General features: G+C 39.1%; 2 protein-coding genes across 5 annotated transcripts; both read right to left on the reverse strand.

The window, feature by feature from the left end:
* Positions 1-4,177: 4,177 nt before the first annotated feature.
* Positions 4,178-12,558, reverse strand: LOC133654118 (myb-like protein X). 4 transcript variants are annotated; one of them, XM_062054154.1, is made up of 6 exons: positions 12,444-12,558; positions 7,768-8,268; positions 7,483-7,695; positions 7,355-7,415; positions 7,208-7,268; positions 4,178-4,525 (listed from the first exon to the last, which is right to left on the reverse strand). In XM_062054154.1, exons 1-6 carry the CDS (start codon positions 12,484-12,486, stop codon positions 4,226-4,228), a joined length of 1,179 nt encoding a protein of 392 aa, XP_061910138.1. In that variant the 5' UTR covers positions 12,487-12,558; the 3' UTR covers positions 4,178-4,225. The 4 variants fall into 4 exon arrangements, with proteins under 4 accessions (XP_061910138.1, XP_061910137.1, XP_061910136.1 ...); XM_062054153.1 differs by having other exon boundaries at positions 4,178-4,342; positions 4,415-4,525; positions 7,483-8,268; XM_062054152.1 differs by having other exon boundaries at positions 7,208-7,265; positions 7,483-8,268.
* A 2,321-nt stretch (positions 12,559-14,879) lies between these two features.
* Positions 14,880-22,241, reverse strand: LOC133653148 (deoxyribonuclease gamma-like). The gene is made up of 9 exons (XM_062052173.1): positions 22,170-22,241; positions 21,950-22,097; positions 21,780-21,868; positions 20,298-20,384; positions 20,110-20,231; positions 15,707-15,819; positions 15,417-15,574; positions 15,163-15,259; positions 14,880-15,082 (listed from the first exon to the last, which is right to left on the reverse strand). Exons 2-9 carry the CDS (start codon positions 22,088-22,090, stop codon positions 15,002-15,004), a joined length of 888 nt encoding a protein of 295 aa, XP_061908157.1. The 5' UTR covers positions 22,091-22,097; positions 22,170-22,241; the 3' UTR covers positions 14,880-15,001.
* Between the last annotated feature and the right edge of the window lie 1,302 nt (positions 22,242-23,543).

Raw genomic sequence — 23,543 nt, forward strand, 5'->3', positions numbered from 1 at the left:
AAAGCTGTTTAATTGAGTATCATATGAAATATCAGAGCTTCATCACATTGCACACAGTTTTTTTTTCCTTCTTTTGCTATTAGTTAAAACATTACATGTGTTGTTTGCATACTTGTGATCATGCAGTAACAAAAATAATCAAGCCACATTATTAGTTTTGTATCAAAACACCTGAATTATTGATACAGTGGAACAAATACTTTACTTTTCCTGACACAACAACACAGAACATTTTATAATTAAGTGCTTTTCCTTCCTTAACCACTTAGGCACTTATGTTTGTTTAAAAATAGTCAAACAGTATAAAGTGTGAAAACAGTGAACAATACCAATGAGCTCTACGTTCATGCAAAGATTTTGCACAATGAAGAAGCTTAGTGACACATTTTGGACACTTACTTAGATTACAAAGACATCATTAAACAAAATAAAACATTTTGGGATAAAATATATATGTCATCTTTAAGTAAAACAGCCCAATAAACCGGACTTGAGTTTTTTTCTTTCTTATGAGAATTACTGCAACTTATTGGTGTATGCATTCGTCTCCATACTGGAGAAGACAAGGTAGAGGAACACCGCTGCAATGAGGAAGAACACCAACTGGACCCAGAGTGGGACGAAGCGGGTTGACTCGGGTTGTGGAGGAGCCTCTCTAGATGTTTTGGGTGTTGAGTTAGTGTACGGATAGCCTTTGTTGTAAGTGTAGTGTCTATAGAGAGAACACAATAGGTGGTTGTTATACATTGTCAGTAACTTAGTGCTCATCTTGACCCAAAACAGTACAAAGTGATGCCATCGTTCTGTGGACTGAAGTTACGTTTGATCTGAAACTTCAACACGCAAAAATGCGGTTTTTATTTTAGGTGGGAGACAAACTTACTCTGGTTCAGTTTCTCTTTCAGTCCACTCTGGTCTTGACCTCATGTGAAGCCTACTGTTGTAAACAACAATACACACACATTAGTAATTAAAACTACAAATATACATTTAAATGAAAATTTGATGTAACTTACTTGTCCTCTGGAACATTACTCCGGGTCTATAAAAAGGACAAAAGATGATGTATTCAGTGCAGAAATGGACTATTAACCTACCGCAATTAGAAACGATGTTTAAGGCAAGCAAGAGGAAAAAATACATAGAACGATTGCTGGGCTGTAAATGATGTCACTTCCTGTTTGCCTCAGACTTAATCACATGGGTGTACACTATCGCCGGTCCGATATTTGGCATTTTGATGTTTATCCCTATCGGCCTCTTTTTTTTGGTATGGTTTTTGAATTTTTTTTTTTTTTAGGACTACATCAACAGATACAATATATACACATACAGTATGATGCAGTATTTAAAAATAAAATAAAAGGATAGGTTGATTGGCAACACTAAAATTGGCCCTAGTGTGTGAATGTGAGTGTGAATGTTGTCTATCTGTGTTGGCCCTGCAATGAGGTGGCGACTTGTCCAGGGTGTGCCCCGCCGTCCGCCCGAATGCAGCTGAGATAGGCTCCAGCACCCCCCGCGACCACTAACGGGACATGCAGTAGAAAATGGATGGATGGACTTTTGTACTTCTTGAACTCTTAAATCTTGTCATAAGTATGTGTTCTTAAGAGTGTATGGCTCCACTCTGTCTAATTTAGCTATATTATGAAGATATAATAAATAAATGATAAATGGGTTATACTTGTATAGCGCTTTTCTACCTTCAAGGTACTCAAAGCGCTTTGACAGTATTTCCACATTCACACACTGATGGCGGGAGCTGCCATGCAAGGCGCTAACCAGCACCCCACTCAAGATATCCAGCGTGCATTTTTGCCTGTAAGCCTTCCTAACACGGACATGTGTGTAGCTGGGTGCTAAAAAAACAAAACCGGAGCTACTGAATGTTTGCCCCCAAGTCCAAACCTGACACAGTTGCAAGCCAGCAATAGAGATTTCAAGTGTGATCATACAAATGTACTTACAGGTGTCCTGTAAAGGTATGTAACTTCTTCCTCTGAAAAACAAAACATTTTGGTAAATGAGTTTCGGGCATGTTGGGCACTTCTTAGCTTATGTAAATAGATGTCAAGCTTGATTAACTCAGCTAAAAATGGATTATTGTGCAATTGAACCCATTAACAACTTCAACTTCTATGTCCCTATTATACAACTGTTTGCAGTGAAAAGTTGATAGCGCACATATTATTTAAACCATCCTTGATTATAAAGCAGTCGCAGCAAGACATTAGTTAAGGGTTAATATCACCTATATGTGTTTATTAATCAACATTACCTTCTTCTCTGTAGTAGGTTTTGTCCGATGGTGCAGCTCGTTTCGGGTTGACCATTGCTTCTTTAAGTTTCTTCAAGTACAGATTTCGGGTAGACTCTAGAGTATAAGAAGGTTATATTTATTAAAAAAAGGCACATTATAAGGTCATGGTTGAGCATAGCACACTCGTAAGCGGCGTAGCCTAAGCTACCACGATGAAACAATGTAGCATTCAGTGCCTACCGACAACAGGCCCGTGTTTTATCCCGTACTCATCAAGCAGGTCGCTTATCTCCTGCGCAGACTTGTTGTTTAGTTTATGCATTATGCTTATATTAATATTTAGTTACTGTAAGACCGTATAGTAACTGCAGGGAGTTTTTTTCAAAAAACAACCACCATGGCAGCGCTGGAGAAAACGGGGCGTTGCTTTTGCTGTACTGTTGGCAGTCGGGAACTTCCTTATGTGGCGAACAGTCGGTTTACCGCCCCCTTTTTTTAGACCCGATAGAGAAAACAATTGCGCCAACGGGTGTATTCACTTCCGTGTCAGCCTTAAGCCGTTATTTTTTCTAAATGCAGCGCCACTAAGAGGCCTTTGGTGGGTATTGCACGTAGGGCATATTTGCATTAATATCTACATACTTAGATCTCATTATATTTGTATACTCTTCAGTTAAATTCCGTAGTTTTCTATTCAGAGACAACCTTTTTTCAATATTTATATTGTATTTTTTTTTTTTGTAAAAAAAAAAAAAGACATTACCGCAACACATTTAGAATTACCGTCCTTTTATTATGAAAATACACACAATTGAGCCTTTCCAAGTGTCACATCTACTGTATTACTAATTTGAATGGATTAACCGAGTCTTATAAATAATAAAAAATAAATTAAGTGTCACCAGGACTAAAAAGTCCTCGGAGTTAAAATTGTATTTAAAAAAATTGGGAATCCATCCATCCATCCATCCATTTCCCACCGCTTGTCCCTTTCGGGGTTGCTGGAGCCTATCCCAGCTGCATTCGGGGTTTATAATAAAAAAAATAGCTAACATGTCATGTTTTTTTTTTTACTTTACATTTTGAATGACAATTTTGATCCAATTGTCAAAAATAGCATAACATGAGTTATCATCATCCATGCAGTAAATGTAAAAGAGCTGTGACACTGAGATAAAGATCCGACTTGTAGTAATACAACTAATTGTGATGCATTGGTTTATGTTTTGCTGTGTCAAGATTCCAAACCTAATAGCTTTTTGGTGTCATTGGACAATAAAGTCCCCACCATTATAGCAAATATTATTAACTGCACAGGTATTACACAATACAACCATGCATTTCTAATTTCAGGGTTTTATTTTGGAGGAAAATATGGAAAAAAAAATATGAATACAGAATTTATTTATACACACCTGATTCCAGGAGGACTTTTTTGTTCTGATCTAAAATAATTTCTCAGTGTATCATTGAAATATGAAAGAATTTGAAACAAAAATATTAAAATTGAACATGAAATTTTTTTTTTCTAGGGGGGAAAAAAGTATATTCACAGTAACAACCAAAGTTATGACCAAAACTAGAGCAATTTGCCTGAAAGATGAAATCTCCAATATACTTTAAGGGTTAAACAAATCTAATATAGCCTTTGCTTACTGATATGAATTGTTCATCTAACTTTGCACCATGGATGACAAACAATAAAAATCACTTAAAATAAAAATATGTTATGAGTTAACACTGCAGTCTGCGGGCTTAAAGCTACTATTCTCCAATTTTACATTGAAATGCAAATTAAAGTTGTACATATGCAAACATTATCTTACAGTCATATACTTTTGTTTTGTAACAAATATATATTACAGCACAAGGACACATGATTATCAAGCTATAGTTTTACACATCAGTGCACTCAAAGTGTAGCCATAAAAATAAAAAAATAAAAAATACACCCCTTTCACCCTAAAAGAAGACACATAAAGCAAGCCAGTCCATTTGGTGTACAGCCAACCAAAACATCAGCAGGCCTATTAGAGTCACCAGACTCGTCATCAGCATTAGCTTCAGCAATCTTGGATACTGAGGGAAAACAAAATCAAAATAAACAAGAGGCAAGATAAATGAATATTTTAATATCAATGTTAACATCACCTCATGTCTGCTTTTGCACAACTGAGTGTTGTTGATGTTTGTCTCATGTTTTAAAGCGCCTGATGGAGAATCTCTTTTAATCTGCAGACTTTTTGGTCGCTCCATCCATTCCTGCATGGCGACAAAACATTTCAACATCCTGTGTATTTTTAATGCATGGTTAAATGGGTCCTGTACGTATACTGTAAGATGTTCATGTTGTGGAAGTGCCATAATTGCTGCTCAGCTTCTTCTGGAAAATTATCATCCAGAAAGTGTTATTTTTAGATGTTAAAATTGACTTCCAAAAGAAACGGAAGTAAGGGAGGAATGGGATTTTCTTTTTGTTTTCTTTTGAGTTAAATACCTATATCTCCTGCTGGCCCCACTATGGACTGGACTATCACATTATTATGTTAGATCCACTATGGACTGGACTCTCACACTATTATGCTAGATCCACTCGACGTCCATTGCACCGGTCCCCACATCTGCGGTCCCCCCAAGGTTTCTCATTGTCATCCCATTGGGTTGAGTTTTTTTCTTGCCCTGATGTGGGATCTGAGCCGAGGATGTCGTTGTGGCTTGTGTAGCCCTTTGAGACACTCGTGGTTTAGGGTTATATAAGTAAACTTTGATTGATTTATTGACATATAGCGAACAGTCAAGTGGCGGCCATCTTGGCAAGGGCTACTTTCCCATTTTCAAGGCCCCTTTAATGCTGACAACATTGGCACTTATTTCATGGTTCTGGATTTTAAAATGTCTACAGGTAACACCCTCCCAAGAAATAAAAAAATAATTACATGATAGTGATTTTAGACTTGTTTCAGCACATTTTGGAACGCTTACTTTTAGTTCCAAAATGTGGGCGGGCCTGCATTAGCCTGCTGACGCTACCTACAGAAGACTATGTGAAATTTCATATTGCGTAGTATGTGTTTAGGTGGCATCTTTTATATATTATTTTCGCTCAGCGTATGGAGGAATTATCAAATATGTCTGCCAGATGCATTGTTGCAGGTTGTATCAATACAACTAAAGAAAGGGTCAGCCTGCATACGTTTCCAAATGATGGCAATATGAGGAAAGTATGGACCTCTCCAGTCCAATTGAGGCAAGAGGAGTGTAATTTGCAGCAATTATTTTAACGATTCTGATTAACGAGAATATGGGTTTTGGTCAGAGTTTTTAAATACTGAGTCAGAACCTGGGGAAAAACAAAGAAAAAAGAGCACACTTAGCAAGATACGAAGGAGGTTAAGCTGCTCGTATTCTATTTCGCATCCTCTTCTACTGATGTTTTCCTCAAGATGCTTGAGGAAATGCTGGAAGAGCACGAGGGAACATATTTGGAAGGGCAAGGAAGTCCGGAAATGGTGGTCATCTTATATTTCTTTTTTACTCATAATGTTAACCCTATCAGTTTTGAAGTAACCATGGCCCAGGGCGACAAAAACATGCAATTAAGTAATCAAAATAATAGTTTAATGTGCCTTTGTCCACACTGTCTATGCAGAGAATGAGCTCTGGTTCTGTAGAATAGATGACGTTACACCAGAATGGGGCGGTATATTTAGTCTGGGGAGGGAAAGGGGGCGTTTTAAGTTCAGTTACTTATCTAGCCATTACTCATATACACTGATATTATGAGAAATGACTGCCAGATTCATTTTAGGAGCAGAAATACACAAAGATAACTTGTTAGTGAAATTTCTGTCAGCTATGAAATTTGTACAGTGAAAATAACTCATAACTCATAACCTGCTTATTTTTCTATTGATTTTTATGCGGTGTACTTTATTTACAATGCGAAAACATGCTATTAATACCCATTTTATTGTATTGTTAAAAAAAACGTACGTATGAAAGATAGTGTATTGCGTATTTTGCAACCGTATGCAGCACTGTTAGTATTCTTGTTGTTTTCGTTTCCGTGCTGTCTATAACAATAATAATATTCTGACACTGTGCCCCTATACTACCTTAGGCTTATTTTGACGTGTAACGTAAAGGGGTGTGGTCTATCTAGTTATGTCTGTGTGTAGTTAAAAGTTCGCCGATGTATTGTCGTGGAGATAAAAGTCACTGTGAATGTCCATTTCGCGTTCTCGACTCTCATTTTCAAGAGGATATAGTATCCGAGGTGGTTTAAAATACAAATCCGTGATCCACAATAGAAAAAGGAGAAAGTGTGGAATCCAATGAGCCAGCTTGTACCTAAGTTACGGTCAGAGCGAAAAAAGATACGTCCTGCACTGCACTCTAGTCCTTCACTCTCACGCTCCTCATCCACAAATCTTTCATCCTCGCTCAAATTAATGGGGTAATCGTCGCTTTCTCGGTCCGAATCGCTCTCCCTGCTGGTGTAAACAATGGGGAAATGTGAGGAGCTTTTCAACCTGCGACGTCACGCTACTTCCGGTACAGGCAAGGCTTTTTTTTATCAGCGACCAAATGTTGCGAACTTTATCGTCTATGTTCTCTACTAAATCCTTTCAGCAAAAATATGGCAATATCGCGAAATGATCAAGTATGACACATAGAATGAATCTGCTATCCCCGTTTAAATAAAAAAAATTCATTTCAGTAGGCCTTTAAAGTACCAATGATTGTCCTCTGCTTTCTTCTTCATCCCCTATTTCTGCGACTTCACCGCCCCCTATTGTACAAACTAAGGCCAAGTTGGTCAAGAGGAGAAGAATGCAGATTTACCTTGTACAGTAGCCCACTTGAGATTTAATCGATGAGGCCTACTAATGCTGTGAATAATATCATTTCTAAAATGAAAAGTATAGAGCTCGTTATTCTTACTTCAGGTTCTTCTACCATTTTCAGGCCTTGCTCCTCCTCTGAGCTGCTGAGGGACTCACTGCTGAAGATGCAGGGATCAATTATTTTTGGGGTATCTCCAAACAAATCAGCTATTAGTAATAATAACAACAACAGTAAGTAGATTACCTGTCATATTGGCAGACTCCAGACACTGGTTTTGTGCAAAACTGAACTTTGGTCTCCCTTCCTATGCACACAACAAATACACATAACTCATTTTTTATGTTGACATCACGGGTGTCATGTGATCTTACCTTCTCTTTCATGCTCTCTGTCGCTGTCGTTATAAAACCTGAAAAAGGCCTTAATTCTTTCCTGCTCTTCTTCGCATTGAGCCAACATGGTGACCTCATTCTCAAGGTGTGGAGGGACGTTCAGGTCTAACATTTCAGCATCTTCTGCTCTTTCGGGTATTTTTGACGCAATGTCGTCAGTGCTCCCCTGGAAACATCGTTCTGCTTCATGTTCTACATATTCACATGAAGAGAAATCTGAGGGATAATCTGCATAGCTTTCTCCTGCCTCCTGGTGCTCCTCACCTGAGAAATCTTTCATCTTGTGGACATCAGCTATTAGTTCTTCCACATTTTCCTTTACCTCAACCTTTGTATGAAATGAGTCCACTTGCGTCTTTTCTTCTTTCTTTTCATTTCCTTCATCACTTTTAGGAATAGTCACAAAATCCTCACTCACATCTTCATCTTGACGGTTGTCCAGGATTAGACCTTGCACCTTATCAAACTCCTCCCTATTTTCTGGACTACAGGTGACATCATGCACTGATAAGAAATCTGCCATTCCTTTCTCCTCCTCTGCCGAGTCGTCATATTCCTCTTCCAGGTTCCTGTGGATGTCCTCAGGTGTTCCATGGAAGCTGTCTTCATGGGTCTGAACATTTACATCTTCATGTGTGTGTGCAGTGTCCTCAACACACACATTTCTTGTGTCATAAATTGCTTCCTGGCCTGCCTCTTTCGTCTCTCCTCCATCACTTTCATCCAGCTTCAAAGTCTCAAAGTCCCCGTCAGGGAATGATGTTACTGTAAGAGCCCAAATCATTGTCATCACCTTTTTGCATTCACACATTGTATCTCGACACCAGAGGGCGCTGTCTTTCTTAAATTGTGGCATGGTAATTCACGGAATCAGGATCAGAGCTCACCTACAGTCGTGGTCAAAAGTTTACATACACTTGTAAAAAACATAATGTCATGGCTGTCTTGAGTTTCCAATGATTTCTACATCTCTTATTTTTTGTGATGGAGTGATTGGAGCACATACTTGTTGGTCAGATGAAACCAAAAATTGAGCTGTTTGGCCACAATCCCCAGGAATATGTTTGGAGGAGAAAAGGTGAGGCCTTTAATCCCAGGAACACCATTCTTACCGTCAAGCATGGTGGTGGTAGTATTATGCTCTCAGCCTGTTTTGCTGCCAATGGAGCTGGTGCTTTACAGAGAGTAAATGGGACAATGAAAAAGGAGGATTACCTCCAAATTCTTCAGGACAACCTAAAATCATCAGCCCGGAGGTTGGGTCTTGGGCGCAGTTGGGTGTTCCAACAGGACAATGACCCCAAACACACGTCACAAAGTGGTAAAGGAATGGCTAAATCAGGCTAGAATTAAGGTTTTAGAATGGCCTTCCCAAAGTCCTGACTTAAACGTGTGGACAATGCTGAAGAAACTAGTCCATGTCAGAAAACTAACACATTTAGCTGAACTGCACCAATTTTGTCAAGAGGAGTGGTCAAAAATTCAACCAGAAGCTTGTGGATGGCTACCAAAAGCACCTTATTGCAGTGAAACTTGCCAAGGGACATGTAACCAAATATTAACATTGCTGTATGTATACTTTTGACCCAGCAGATTTGGTCCCATTTTCAGTAGACCCATAATAAATTCATAAAAGAACCAAACTTCATGAATGTTTTTTGTGACCAACAAGTATGTGCTCCAATCACTTTATCACAACAAAATAAGAGTTGTGGAAATTATTGGAAACTCAAGACAGCCATGCATCAAGGGTTGGAATTGGGGGTTAAATCACCAAAAATGATTCCCAGGCGCGGCACCGCTGCTGCCCACTGCTCCCCTCACCTCCCAGGGGGTGATCAAGGGGATGGGTCAAATGCAGAGGACAAATTTCACCACACCTAGTGTGTGTGACAATCATTGGTACTTTAACTTTAACTTAACTTAACATTATGTTCTTTACAAGAGTATGTAAACTTTTGACCACAGCTGCACATAATCCTCTCTAGAATAAGATGACTGAACTTGAGGTGCGAGGACTTTTTGTAATCAATCAATCAATCAAAATCAGGTCAAAAATAAATGTTTTACCCTTACGATGTGGGATTTCTTTGCACTAGATGTTTTTAGTACTTCAGAAAATAACATTAGCATTTTTATTCATTCATTATTTTATCCTTGATTACAGTGGTTTTCAAGCTTTTTTTCACCAAGTACCACCTCCAAAAGCATAAAAAATAAGGCAGAGGTATATTCAATTTTTTTGCCCACTGTAACATTACACACAGATTGAACAGTAACACTATGTTTGAGTATAGGAAAAAACCCACTGTACTTTAATCAAGTGATTTTTTGGCGTACCACTAGATGAAACCTAACTAAACCCAACTAAAAAACAAGCGCCATGACTACTACCAAGGAAGTGTGCAGCTGTGCCCAGATGCATGCAATTGCTGTCATTTTGACGTTAGTTTTTCTGACGAAACAAACCAAAATAATCTAAAATTCTCCAGCTCATAAAATCACAATAAAACGTTTTTATTTCATGAAAGTATAATTTTACGGTTGTATTTGACGCACTCTGCTGCTACATTCCTGCAGTGTTAGTGACCAACAGGGACTCTAACACGCACCCGATGGCGCAATAATCATTAAAAAAAAATACAAAGAACGACCAAAAAAATAATAATTATTACCCTTATTTTGCCAAAATCTTCATTAGCTTTAAAACATAAATCACAGTGAAATTGTCACTTGTGTGTGTGAAGTATGTCAACTGTGGTGGCTGCCTCCAATGTATTTGTAATCACTTTATGTCACTCATTGAGTATTATTCTAACTGATCTTTCTTTTTTGTAATATGCTAAGTGAATAAGTGTGCTTTTGTAGTTATTTCCCCATATTTCTGCACAATCACTCAGATATGGTAACACTAGCGAGTAGTAGAGAGAATATAGAGAGATTTTTGTTCCAGAGGATATTTTGCTTTGTTTATTATTGACATATTTCTTGCCACTTTATGTTGTGTCCGCCCTGAGATCGGTAGGTTGTGAGTTCAAACCCCGGCCGAGTCATACCAAACGACTATAAAAATGGGACCCATTACTTCCATGCTTGGCACTCAGGATCAAGGGTTGGAATTGGGGGTTAAATCACCAAAATGATTCCCGGGCGCTCACTGCTCCCCTCACCTCCCAGGGGGTGATCAAGGGTGATGGGTCAAATGCAGAGGATAATTTCACCACACCTAATCATTGGTACTTTAACTTTTAACTTTTTATATTTTTTAATGAGATTTCCAGTTAATATTTTCATCTATTATTACATGCAAAATGTGGATTATTTTACTCTTTTAATATTCGTCTATTTGTATTTATGTTTAACTTTCTCTTTTACTGTTACCGAATTGCAATATTTTAGTTTTACTGAGATTAAAAAATTGTCTGTTTTTGTCAAACCATCTTTTTAATTTGTTATTATTTGTATTAGCATCTGTGTGTTCCCTCCTGAACAAAACACAGATGTTGTGTTATGTGTTTACCTCGCACAAGACACTGTAATCAGTGGCTCTCCAGTGTTGATAATGGACCTTCACTTCCAATACTATTCTTTTTTCCGGGTTGTGGGGAGTTTCCTGCTGACCAATTTCAAGTTTATTGCAATGTAAAAAAGAAATGTACTTGGCTTCTTGCATGCACACACTTTAATACATCGGAATTTTTCTGGCATACTTAATTTTCTGGATTGGAATGTACGTCTATTTTTAGTAAGAACACAACTGTTGTTACAGGAGGCCCCAGCCGTTTGATTGTAACCTGCGTTTTAGTTGTATTTTTTTTATTACCAAATTGGGAGGAGTTGAAATCGCCATGTGAAATTGCTAATGCTAATCAGTGGCACGTGTATGGCAAATCCAATGTAAATTAGCATTGAACTTGCACATTTTAAAAAGTAGTTTGAGCGCCCTCTTGTTGCTCTGCTGGTATGTAAAATACTAACATTACTTAGAGGCAGTCTGGCTGAGTCTGCTCCAAGTGCTAACTGGTTGTTTCCCCACCAAATAATAATAATAATAGATTTTATTTGTAAAAAGCACTTTACATTGAGTAAACAACCTCAAAGTGCTACAGTGTATTAAAAAAAAAAAAAAGATAATAAAAAAAAAAATAAAAATAAAAACTAGAACAGCCAAATAGCTAAAACTAGTATGCATATATCTAAAAAAAGGCTTTTTTTTTTTTTTTTTAAAAAGAAGGGTTTTTAAGCCTTTTTTAAACCAAGTCTGCAACCGAACGTGACGTCACGTGCAACAGGGGGTATTGAAATACAACACCGTTTGATTTTACGTAAATTGATGATACCTGGTAGTACAGTAGATACTTGGGTTGGTACCTATACAAGTATACCAAATTCTGTTTCCATCCCTAGTGAAAGGAGAACTTTGTCCCCCTGGTCCTTAGTGTCCTGAAAATGTGGCCCTTAGAACAATTGAACTGAATATCCTTGGTTTAAAATATTACCATCTACTGCAGCAAACAAGTCATTACACAGTTGCGAAATTTGCTCCTATATTTATGCATACCACATATACCATAGGTTGGTCTCTAGAGGTTTGTTTCCTGTTCATGTTCCTTGCACATTTTGTCTTAAATTACATGAAGTCGGGCAGTTGTCAACAATTACATTTTCTGATTTGGTTTAATCGTCTTGCCTTTAAAATATATTTTTCCCATGAAAAAAAAACACCTTTTAGTGTTTGAAAACCATCCTATGATTGGTTTGTTGTCACAATATGTCAGTGTCTTTTTTTTTAGTTTACCTCTTTGTTACAAGGAGTTGGAAAATAAGATTTCAAGCAAACACTTTAAGCTTCTTTCTCATGATATTAAAAGATGTTTTGATGACGAGAAATTCACACCCGAGTAAACTGACAACTAACCTTTTTCTCCCCTATTGCTTACCTGAAAATGCATCACTCAGGAGGTCCGTCAAACCGGGGTCCATCTTTACGAGTCAAAACAGTATTTGCATGCGCATGAAGACGCACTGCGTGACCGCATCGAGACAGACGTCTTTCTTCTCTCACAAAGGAAACGAGAGCAAGGTTAAGTCAGAAATTGACTTCCTGTCACAGACGACAACACTTCAGATGAAAATAAACAAATTGCAAAGCGCTGCGCTCACGCAATGCATTTTACTCTGGGATGTAATTTGAGTTAGTCTGTTCCCTTGTCAAACTACACTATATTGCCAAAAGTATTGGGCCACCTGCCTTTACTCACATATGAACATGAAGCGCCATCCCATGGAATTGTCCAAAATGTTTTGGTATCCTGGAGCATTCAAAGTTCCTTTCACTGCAACTAAGGGGCCAAACCCAAATCCTGAAAAACAACCCCACACCATAATTCATCCTCCACCAAATTTCACACTCTGCACAATGCAGTCCGAAATGTAGCGGTCTCCTGGCAACCTCCAAACCCAGACTGGTCCATGAGATTGCCAGATGGAAAAGCGTGATTCATCACTCCAGAGAAGGCGTCTCCACTGCTCTAGAGTCCAGTGGCGACGTGCTTTACACCACTGCATCCCACGCTTTGCATTGGACTTGGTGATGTATGGCTTTGATGCAGCTGCTTGGCCATGGAAACCCATTCCATGAAGCTCTCTGCGTACTGTACGTGGGCTAATCGGAAGGTCACATTAAGTTTGGAGCTCTGTAGCAACTGACTGTTCAGAAAGTCTTTGCACTATGCGCTTCAGCACCCGCTGACCCCTCTCTGTTAGTTTATGTGGCCTACCACTCGGTGGCTGACTTGCTGTTGTTCCCAAACTCTTCACTTTTCTTGTCATAAAGTTGACTTTGGAATATTTAGGAGCGAGGAAATTTCACGACTGGATTTGTTGCACAGGTGGCATCCCATGACAGTTCCACGCTGGAAATCACTGAGCTCCTGAGAGCGGCCTATTCTTTCACAAATGTTTGTAGAAACAGTCTCCATGCCTAAGTGCTTGATTTTATACACCTGGCCAAGTGATTAGGGCACCTGATTCTCATCATTTAGATGGGTGGCCAAATACTTTTGGCAATATAGTGTATCACTGTCCTCCAATTGCAATACGATGGTAACACTTTTTTTTTTTTTACTCAGTTTTTGTATGATACAGTTATTGCGGAAAAATATTTGCCAAATTTGGCCTACGGTTACAATAAACATTGCGCATAACAGACATGTGTATTCATGTGTATTATTCCTCAGAATTGAGTGCACAAACAAAGAATCCAACAGCTCACAATCACCAAAAATGATTCCCGGGCGCGGCACCGCTGCTGCCCACTGCTCCCCTCACCTCCCAGGGGTTGATCAAGGTCAAAGATGGGTCAAATGCAGAGGACAAATTTCACCACACCTAGTGTGTGTGACAATCATTGGTACTTTAACTTTAACTTCACTTGGTGACTCATTCGGTGTCCTTTTTACATCGAGTATGCCTGCAAAATAAGTCACCATGTGGTTAGTTGCTGCAGCAAATGCCACCGTAAACGCCGCAAGACACGCCCCAAAAACATCATGTCCTACTTGCTAGCATCAGCTTACAGCTAGAGATCGAAATAACTTTGTTTTTCAACCCTTAGCAGTCGTCGGTCTGTCGCTCCGCCGCTCTACAAACCGGCGATGTCTCCGCTCCTGCTGCTGCCCAGCCTCGTGTGGTAGTACCACTCCCAGCACATTGCCTAAAGCAGTGTTTTTCAACCACTGTGAGATACAGTCTGGTGTGCCGTGGGAGATTATGTAATTTGACCTAATTGGGTTAAAAATATTTTTCGCAAACCAATAATTATAATCTGCAAATGTGCCGTTGTTGAATGTCGATGCTGTCTAGAGCTCGGCAGAGTAACCGTGTTATACCATACCATATCAGTAGGTGGCAGCAGGTAACTAATTGCTTTGTAGATGTCGGGAACATGGTTTGTCGGGATCACAATATGCGGGAGGCAGCGTGTAGGTAAAAAGGTATCTAACACTTAAACCAAAAATAAACAAAAGGCGAGTGCCGCTAAGAAAAGGCATTGAAGCTTAGGGAAGGCCATGCAGAACGAAACTAAAACTGAACTGGCTGCAAAGTAAACAAAAACAGAATGCTGGACGACAGCAAAGACTTACAGCGTCCACAAAGTACATCCGAACATGACATGACAGTCAACAATGTCCCCACAAAGAAGGATATAAATATATAGTATAAACATGCACTTTATGTTAATCTTGGAATTGAATAGCATGATTGGTCATGCATGAAGTGCGGTTGGTATAATAATAATACATTGTATTTGTATTGCACTTAACATTTGAATAACAAATCTTAGTAATGCACCACACTCATACATGCAGCTCATGTTTTATTGATAGTTAAAGGGGGCCAAGGTGCTGAAATGTAAAACGTGTAGTTGTCAGAAATTGCATTGGGTTGTATTTTCATTAATTAAATATCTAAAAATGGAATAAAAGTACAGTTTCTTTTACAGCTCATTGCGGAGGAGGTAGCGATGGTTTGGCTTCAGGTCCACCTCCACGGGGAAATGATCGCTCACCTCCAGGGCCTAATGTGTCAACGGTTAAAAAAAAAAAATTCAGGTATAAATCCAGAGCAAAAAAAGTGCTTTACTTTACAAGTTATTACCTCCTCTTCTGACAGATGGAAAGTCTCTTTAAAGTTGAAGGGTCGAGCTGACCCAGGGATTATAGTGGAAATAATCTCACGGCCATGGACAATAATCCTGATTTTGAAAGATGAAGTCAACTTTTCATGCTAGCTGCAAATCACTTATACAGATAAAATCTCCAAAAATGTTAATTTGAGCTATAAACATACAGTATGTCTTAATGCAGCTGCATGATTTCCGTGCATGTTTTCCCAAACACTTTCATTCCCACCTGTCGTAGGCACAGTGAGTCTTTTCCCGGACGGTCGTGTCCTGCTCGTCTCCAATCAGCCAACGGAATTTCGGATCACTTCTCAGACGGACGGCTCGCCAGCCCTTGATGGTGACGTAGCTGCACGCGGCGTTCAGGTCCCCTAAAATCATCGCGTTCTGCAGGTAAACGCCAATGGAACAAAAGGAGAAGTTCCACATGACTTCCATTTCATCATCAAGCATGCGGTGGGAAGGAAGCAGCACAAGTATAGACCAAGAATTATGCATACACAAAAAAAAAAATATCACCTCTGTGTTCCATTTCCTGTAGATCTCTTTGAACACGACATAAAGTTCATCCATCTCCTTCATGGCCGTTTTGGGACTGGTGTGTTGGCCGATGAGGACCACATCCTTCATTACTAAAACACAAAACAAAAACAAAGTGCAGTCGTCCATCGCCACAACACGCTTCACTTTTTAAAGCATAGTCTGTGTTTTATTGACCTAAATTAAGCATTTCTTACGCGTGAAAATGTCTAAGTGAACTAGAAATATCAATACTACAGCAGGAGACCAAACCAATCACTGCATGCTGTTTAGTTTTGTGGCCACTGATTGGCTCACCTCAGACAGCATTACTATATTGGATTAAATGAGTATTGAAGTGAATTAATTAACTCATATTGCGTTCTACAGCACGGTGGTACAGGGGTTAATGCATGTGCCTCACAATACGAAGGTCCTTGGGTCTTTCTGTGTGGAATTTGCATGTTCTCCCCATGACTTCGTGGGTTCCCTCTGGGTTTCCTCCGGGTATTCCGGCTTCCTCCCACCTCCAAAGACATGCACCTGGGGATAGGTTGATTGGCAACACTAAATTGGCCCTATGTTTGAATGTGAGTGTGAATGTTGTCTGTCTGTGTTGGCCCTGTGATGAGGTGGCGACTTGTCCAGGGTGTACCCCGCCTACCGCCCGAATGCCGCATCCAGAATCCAGCACCCCCCGCAACCCCAAAAGGGACAAGCGGTAGAAAATGGATGGATGGATATTATGTTCTACATATGGTGAATGTTAAAATTCACCTTGGAGAAAGAAAACCACCAAGTTGAATTAAATAGTGGTATTTCAGTTTGAGCACATAAATAGATAAGGCCCCTTAGTTTGATATTCGCAGGTGGATTGGATCACTTCTCGTAGGAAAAGAGGCTCTAATTGGGACTTCGGAATGCAAAAGTGATAACCATATCCTTGAGAAAAGACTACCTGTCGAGCTCCACGCCAACATTTGAGTTATGACTTAAAGCAGTTGTTTTCCAGACACTTACACACGAACATCTGCTTTTATGGTCAGGATGCGCTCTCCTGACTTAGAACACACACCCAGAGACTGAAAGGAGGAATATAAAAACTGATGGTTTGGCTTCTCCAGTGAGGAGTCCTTCATTTTTTGACATAGGCTCCTCCGGATACTGCAGACCTGTTTAATGACGCTCGCTTGTGATAAAGCAACTAAAGCAAATCGCAAAAAGCCGCTGCCTGACCAGGGCTCAGAAAATCTGCAGACACTCCTCACACCCCCACCAAGGACTGTTTTCACTGCTGAACTCTAGAAAGAGGTTCCGCAGCCTCCGTAGCAGAACCTCCAGGTTTTGTAACAGCTTCTTCCCTCAGGTCATCAGACTCTTGAACACATCAAAATAATTCCCTCGATTCCCCCCCAAAAACGGATTAACTCGCTGGAATATAAAGACAATATAACATACATCCATAAACGTGGATGCATATGAAAAAGTGCAATATATTTATCTGTACAGTAATCTATTTATTTATATCTGCACCTTATTGCTCTTTTATCCTGCACTACAACGAGCTAATGCAACAAAATGTTGTTCTCATCTGTACTGTAAAGTTCAAATTTGAATGACAATAAAAGGAAGTCTCCGACGTCTCTTTTGGTCCAGCCGCACTGCCGTGTGGCCCTCCTGCCCGGGAGGGGGTAACAAGACCAGAAATCCACTTCAGTATAAAAAATGTATTACATTGTTATTTTATGTCTTGGGGTTTCTCATAATGTTAAAGCAGCACTAAGTAACTTTTCAACTTTCATCAAATATTTTCATAACTTTTGGGATGATACATGGACTTACAACTAGTTGAATGACAAATGAAAAGGACAGTCAAGAATCAACATTGTTCCGGCTTTCACTCGCTGACACAGTGTCCGCCCTGAGACTGGGAGGTTGTGAGTTAAACCCCGGCCGAGTCATACCAAAGACTATAAAAATGGGACCCATTACCTCCCTGCTTGGCACTCAGCATCAAGGGTTGAAATTCAATCAATCAACAATCAATGTTTACTTATATAGCCCTAAATCACAAGTGTCTCAAAGGGCTGCACAAGCCACAACGACATCCTCGGCTCACGTCCCACATCAGGGCAAGGAAAAACTCAACCCAATGGGATAACAATGAGAAACCTTGGAGGGGACCGCAGATTGTATTATCCATTCTTATGTGTATCAAATAATCTCTATTTTTACACTCTGAAGTAAAAGAAAACTTGACTTATTTTTATATTAGATTTATATCTTAGTATTATGTCCATCCATCCATCCATTTTCTACAGCTTGTCCCTTTCGGGGTCGCGGGGGGTGCTGGAGCCTATCTCAGCTGCATTATTATTGTATATAATATAATATTATTATCTGTTTATTTATATGTAACTGAATAATGACAAGTTATATCATTATTAAAATTCATATTCTGGTCACTTTATATTGAATTTGATGGCATTTTTCTTGTAAAAAACCCACATTATTTAAGGGGGTTTATTTAGATGTGTTAATCCCATCTTTAAAAAGTCAAACGCCGAATTAAGTTTAATTATTTTTACATGTGTTTTAAAATGCTGGTTTCAACCAAATCCATGCAATAATTAGTTTTTTAGTGCATGTAAACATAAGTGTGTGTGTGTATGAGGCGGCGACGTTAAGGGGGAGAAGTATGTACAAACATTATTCTTAACAAACTAGTCTATTTGTCCATGTATCATAATGTGGAACTGAGCGCTCAAACAAAGAATCCCACATGTTGGTGATTCAGTCTGTGTTCTTTTCTTAGTATGATTGCAAAATAGGCCCCATGGGGCCAAATAAAGTTGCAAGTGACAACACTTTGATAAAGAAGGTGCGGAACACTGAGTTCAAGAAAAAACTACAAAGAGTACAAAGGCGGTCTTTTCCTCTCGGCTCATCGCCGTCTTTGCCAACAAGACTCTTCAATAAAGGTAACATTATTATTTTGAGATAAATTGTATGATTCTGTCATTTACGAACATTTTGGTTTGGATTATTGACGAAAACCGAAGTATCGCTATGCAATATCTGAAAAAGTTAAGCATATTCCACTTTCAGGTAAGGCAGGGGTGTCAAACTCAAATACAGAGTGGGCCAAAATTTAAAACTGAACAAAGCCGCGGGCCAAGGTTGAACAAATTAACCTTTTAATAGGGACCCAAACAAGTTTTGCATTGAATATTGAACAAGTAAGGCTTATATAACTTTATAGTGACATGCAAAATCGAGTTTCAAATAATAATAATAATAATAATGAAAAAATATCAATGGCATATCAAATAAAATTTAAATAAAAATTTAAAGTCTCTTTTCTATTTCCAGCCTCCTGAGGTAAATATCAAAATAAACTTTTTCCACAGGCTAAAAATAAATTTGAAAATAAAATAACAATAATGAATTAATCAAACATTCAAGCCTTGAAGTAGCAAGAGAAAGTGCATGAATAAAACGTCAATTATTGCTCAGTTTGCTACACTGATTTGTTTTAACACTGAATATGGAACAAGCAACGCTTATATAACTTAATAGTGCAAAATCAACTTTCAAAAAACAAACGAAAAAACATCAATACAATTTAAATAAAAAATGTAATGCCTCTTTTCTATTTGCAGCCTTCTGCGGTAAATATCAACATTAACTTGGGGGGCGGGGTTTGGTGGTAGTGGGGGTGTATATTGTAGCGTACGGATGTTCTCCCGTAATGTGTTTGTCATTCTTGTTTGGTGTGGGTTCACAGTGTGGCGCATATTTGTAACAGTGTTAAAGTTGTTTATACGGCTACCCTCAGTGTGACCTGTATGGCTGTTGACCAAGTATGCATTGCATTCACTTGTGTGTGTGTAACGCCGCATATAGTATGTGACTGGGCCGGCACGCTGTTTGTATGGAGGAAAAGCGGACGTGACGACAGGTTGTAGAGGACGTTGAAGGCAATGCCTTTAAGGCACGCCCTCAATAATGTTGTCCGGGTGGAAATCGGGAGAAATTCGGGAGAATGGTCGACCCGGGAGATTTTCGGGAGGGGCACTGAAATTTGGGATTTTTCCGGGAAAATCGGGAGGGTTGGCAAGTATTAATATTAGCGGTGAAAGCGGTGTTACAGCGGCACCACTGCTGTATAATACCGGCGGGCCAGCTCTAATGTTAATTTGATATTGCCTCAAGGGCCAAATGAAATTACACAGTGGGCCAAATTTGGCCCGCGGGCCAGAGTTTGACACCCATGAGGTAAGGTAAGTAAGGTCCAATGATTCATTCTTAAATTCCACCAAAAGGCGAACATCTCTGAATTTTTGTATTTTTTAGATTTAATAACTCTTATATTTGTATTGTGTGATGCTTTGTTTGTTTACATGTGTTTGGGGAGTGAAAGCGAACGATGAAAGGCTCCCTGGAGAAGACGTCAGTGTCATTGGTCCCCTCTTGCACCTGTTTAGAGTACTGATACTGCTCCTTCACCTGCAGCACGTTGTTTCTATGGCGATGATGAGAAAGACAAAATATGAACATGATATTTTGACATCATCTACAAAGATGTTACCTGTAAATGTAGACGTACTGCTCCTTATAGCTCTTCCTTCCCAGTCTCTCACTTTCCACATAGGAATAAGAGTTTGATTGGTCAAACCTGCAGACAAAAGGGTGCGTTTACACTTTGTTAAAAGGTTCTCGGTCTACTTCCGCTCGAACGTGAATGCCACGCGGACCAAAGACCAGTGTTAATATTGCAGCAAAAAGTATGCAGAAATGAAAAATATGGAAGAGAAAATACATTGAAAGTGTTTTCGCTATGCTCTGTTCTAACCAAGGGTGTCCGATACAAATGTTTCACTTCCGATATTATATGTTAAAATAGGCTTGATCGAGTGAAATTACTCAGAACAGTCGGTATGAAAAGCACTAACCTTATAACTGGATAACATCTTGGAGAAGCTGTCTGCTCTGCGAAGTATGATGAATTAAAAAAAACAGAAACTGACAATTTGAGTGAAATGTTAAATCTGTTTTGGCTCGCTCAAACGCAAACATTCTAATCTGTATTGTTTTCCCCGGCTAGATCGAACTGGTAAGGTCGTTGCTTTGAGATTCTCCCTAAAGGACAGTGCAGTCAAGACGCTACAAATTCCTTCCTTGCCTTTTTATGGACACAAACCTGTTTGTTGACTTTTGTTGGACTGACTGGCTGTGTTATCACGATAACACCCGACGAACACCGAGGTCGATGAAAAAAAGCGACTCTTCTCTGTACTGTTCTGGAAATATAATTTTGTTGTGCTTTTTAAGTGCAATGACAATATATAATTCCATTCCATGGTAGATTCAAGTAGATTGATCATTTGTTTTTTTGGCGACGCCCGGGGGTCACAATATTTCATTAAGTTTAGGTCATGAGGCAGTAGGTTGAATGATGCGGACACTTTTGTTACTGGAATACTTGTATGTAAGTAATATGCAACTATAATTATTTGATACTTGTCTATATTGACAAATGTTGTTTTAGACTGCAATAGTGTTCAATTAAGGACACTTGTTTTGTATTTTTAGCTTGTGTGCTATTTTGTGTATTGTGTAGATCTTGGCTACTTGTAGCCGATAGCCTGTCATGTTTACCTTTCTTGTTTATCTTTTTGTGAATGACTTGACAAGAAAAGACCAACCTTGGGCTGCTTGTATCAGAGAGTTTAGATGCAAGCCGATATCATTTGTTTTTGTTTAGCTTTTTTTGGGGCATCGCTAGTTCCGATGTTTTAAAGGTATCATTTTTACAAGGTTTTTAATGAAATCCAAGCTGGTCAAAATAGCAGAATATAAAACTAAGTTAGTATTGGCATTAATGCTTGAAATATTTGACTTACGTCATTTGTCATGACAGCTTTGTGTTTATGTTGTTACTGCGCATCCCTCAGTCCTATGATGAAATGATCAGTGCATGTGAATTCTAAGGTTGAATCTCTTTTTTGTTAATTTCAGTCCCATAATACATGATATCAAGTTTTCAAGCCAGTTACATTATTAAACAAACCTGTTAAGACCTTTAACCAAGGCTTGCAATGCTCGTCCTTTAGAGTCCCGAACCTCCTGAATGAGACACACGTCACATCGGGAAATAATCTTTGGGAAGAAAATGAAAGAAAACGCTCATACAAATCAACTTATTGGAGCTGATGTTGTGGTTGCAAAAGTAATGGATACCTTCATTAGAACCCTCATAACTTTCTTGTTGTTGGCTTTGGCTTCACCAAAACTCTGCACGTTAAAAGCGCAGATCTTTAGAGAAAAAGCCAGGTCCAACGCACACATCCCCGTGATAAACAGCAGGCCTGCGGTCCTCATCTTGTGGCTGATTGACGCATGTCAAAGAGGACAAAGTGAACTTATTGCGAAAAAAGAGAGTCCAGGTGTGTCTTCTTACCTGCAGCGAGCAGCTTCCAGCTCGTATCCATGTGGTGAGTGCTGGTGTGGAACATGCAGGTAAAAGTGGGTGTCGTGGTTGTGCTGTGTCAGTGCCCGATGATAATAGAGCTGCATCTGGAACTGCTAAAACGACCCTCAATACAACAATGGTCACATGAGCACTCACTCAATTCAGCTTTAAAAGAGGCTCTTTAAAAGATGATTGCTTTTTACAAATGTTGCTGCAGTGTTATTGATTATTCAGGGAACAAGAAGGTGATGCTGAAATATCCTTCATACACAATATATCAGCGTGTTATACACCATGTATTAAAGCAATTGACCCACTTGGTGAGAGCCAATAATAATAATAGTCATAATAACAGCCCACAAAAGTAATTAACAATAGCCATATTATAATATAAAACATGCCCCACAGGATCTATTGATATGACTAAAATATTTAATTTAAGAATAATGCACCTGAATATTCGATTGAAAATCTGGAAGCAGCGTTTTTGTTTCATCTGACATCACATGGACAAAGATAAGACCTTCTGGAGGAAAGTTCTGTGGTCAGATGAAACAAAAATTGAGCCGTTTGGCCACAAAACCCAGAAATATGTTTGGAGGAGAAAAAGTGAGGCCTTTAATCCCAGGACCACAATGCCCACCTTCAAGCATGGTGGTGGTAGTTTTATGCGCTGGGCCTGTTTTGCGGCCAATGAAACTGGTGCTTTAAATGGGAAAATGAAAAAGGAAGATTACCTCCAAATTCTTCAGGAAAACCTAAAATCATCAGCCCGGAGGTTGGGTCTTGGGCGATGTTGGGTGTTCAACAGGACAATGACCCCAAACACACGTCAAAAGTGGTAAAGGAATGGCTAAATCAGGCTAGAATTAAGGTTTTAGAATGGCCTTCCCAAAGTCTTGGCTTAAACGTGTGGACAATGCTGAAGAAACAAGTCCATGTCAGAAAACTGAACTGCATCAATTTTTTCAAGAGGAGTGGTCAAAAATCCAACCAGAAGCTTGTGGATGGCTACCAAAAGCGCCTTATTGCAGTGAAACTTGCCAAGGGACATGTAACCAAATATTAACATTGCTGTATGTATACTTTTGACCCAGCAGAGTTGGTCACATGTTCAGTAGATTCATAATAAATTCATAAAAGAACCAAACTTCATGAAAGTTTTTTGTGACCAACAAGTATGTGCTCCAATCACTCTATCACCAAAAAATAAGAGTTGTAGAAATGATTGGAAACTCAAGACAGCCATGACATTATGTTCTTTACAAGTGTATGTAACCTTTTGACCACGACTGTACACACATTTGAAAAATATAGATATGAAAAATATATCCATCAAAATACAATAGTACTATAAATTAA

Source organism: Entelurus aequoreus, linkage group LG07, assembly GCF_033978785.1.
Source record: "Entelurus aequoreus isolate RoL-2023_Sb linkage group LG07, RoL_Eaeq_v1.1, whole genome shotgun sequence".
Classification (NCBI taxonomy): domain Eukaryota; kingdom Metazoa; phylum Chordata; class Actinopteri; order Syngnathiformes; family Syngnathidae; genus Entelurus; species Entelurus aequoreus.

Bases quoted from the DNA above. Each gene is read 5' to 3' on its own strand.
- LOC133653148 (XM_062052173.1), bottom strand. From the start codon at position 22,090: ATGAGGACCGCAGGCCTGCTGTTTATCACGGGGATGTGTGCGTTGGAC. The intron at 15,575-15,706 runs GTGATATTTTTT...GTTTACCTGCAG, and splicing joins ACAGGAAATGGAACACAGAG to AACGCGATGATTTTAGGGGA. The intron at 15,260-15,416 runs GTGGGAATGAAA...TTTCAAAATCAG, and splicing joins ACTCACTGTGCCTACGACAG to GATTATTGTCCATGGCCGTG.
- LOC133654118 (XM_062054151.1), bottom strand. From the start codon at position 12,486: ATGGACCCCGGTTTGACGGACCTCCTGAGTGATGCATTTTCAG. The intron at 7,269-7,354 runs GTAATCTACTTA...CTGCATCTTCAG, and splicing joins GGAGTCTGCCAATATGACAG to CAGTGAGTCCCTCAGCAGCT. The intron at 4,526-7,207 runs GTAAGAATAACG...GTCGCCATGCAG, and splicing joins AAATGGTAGAAGAACCTGAA to GAATGGATGGAGCGACCAAA.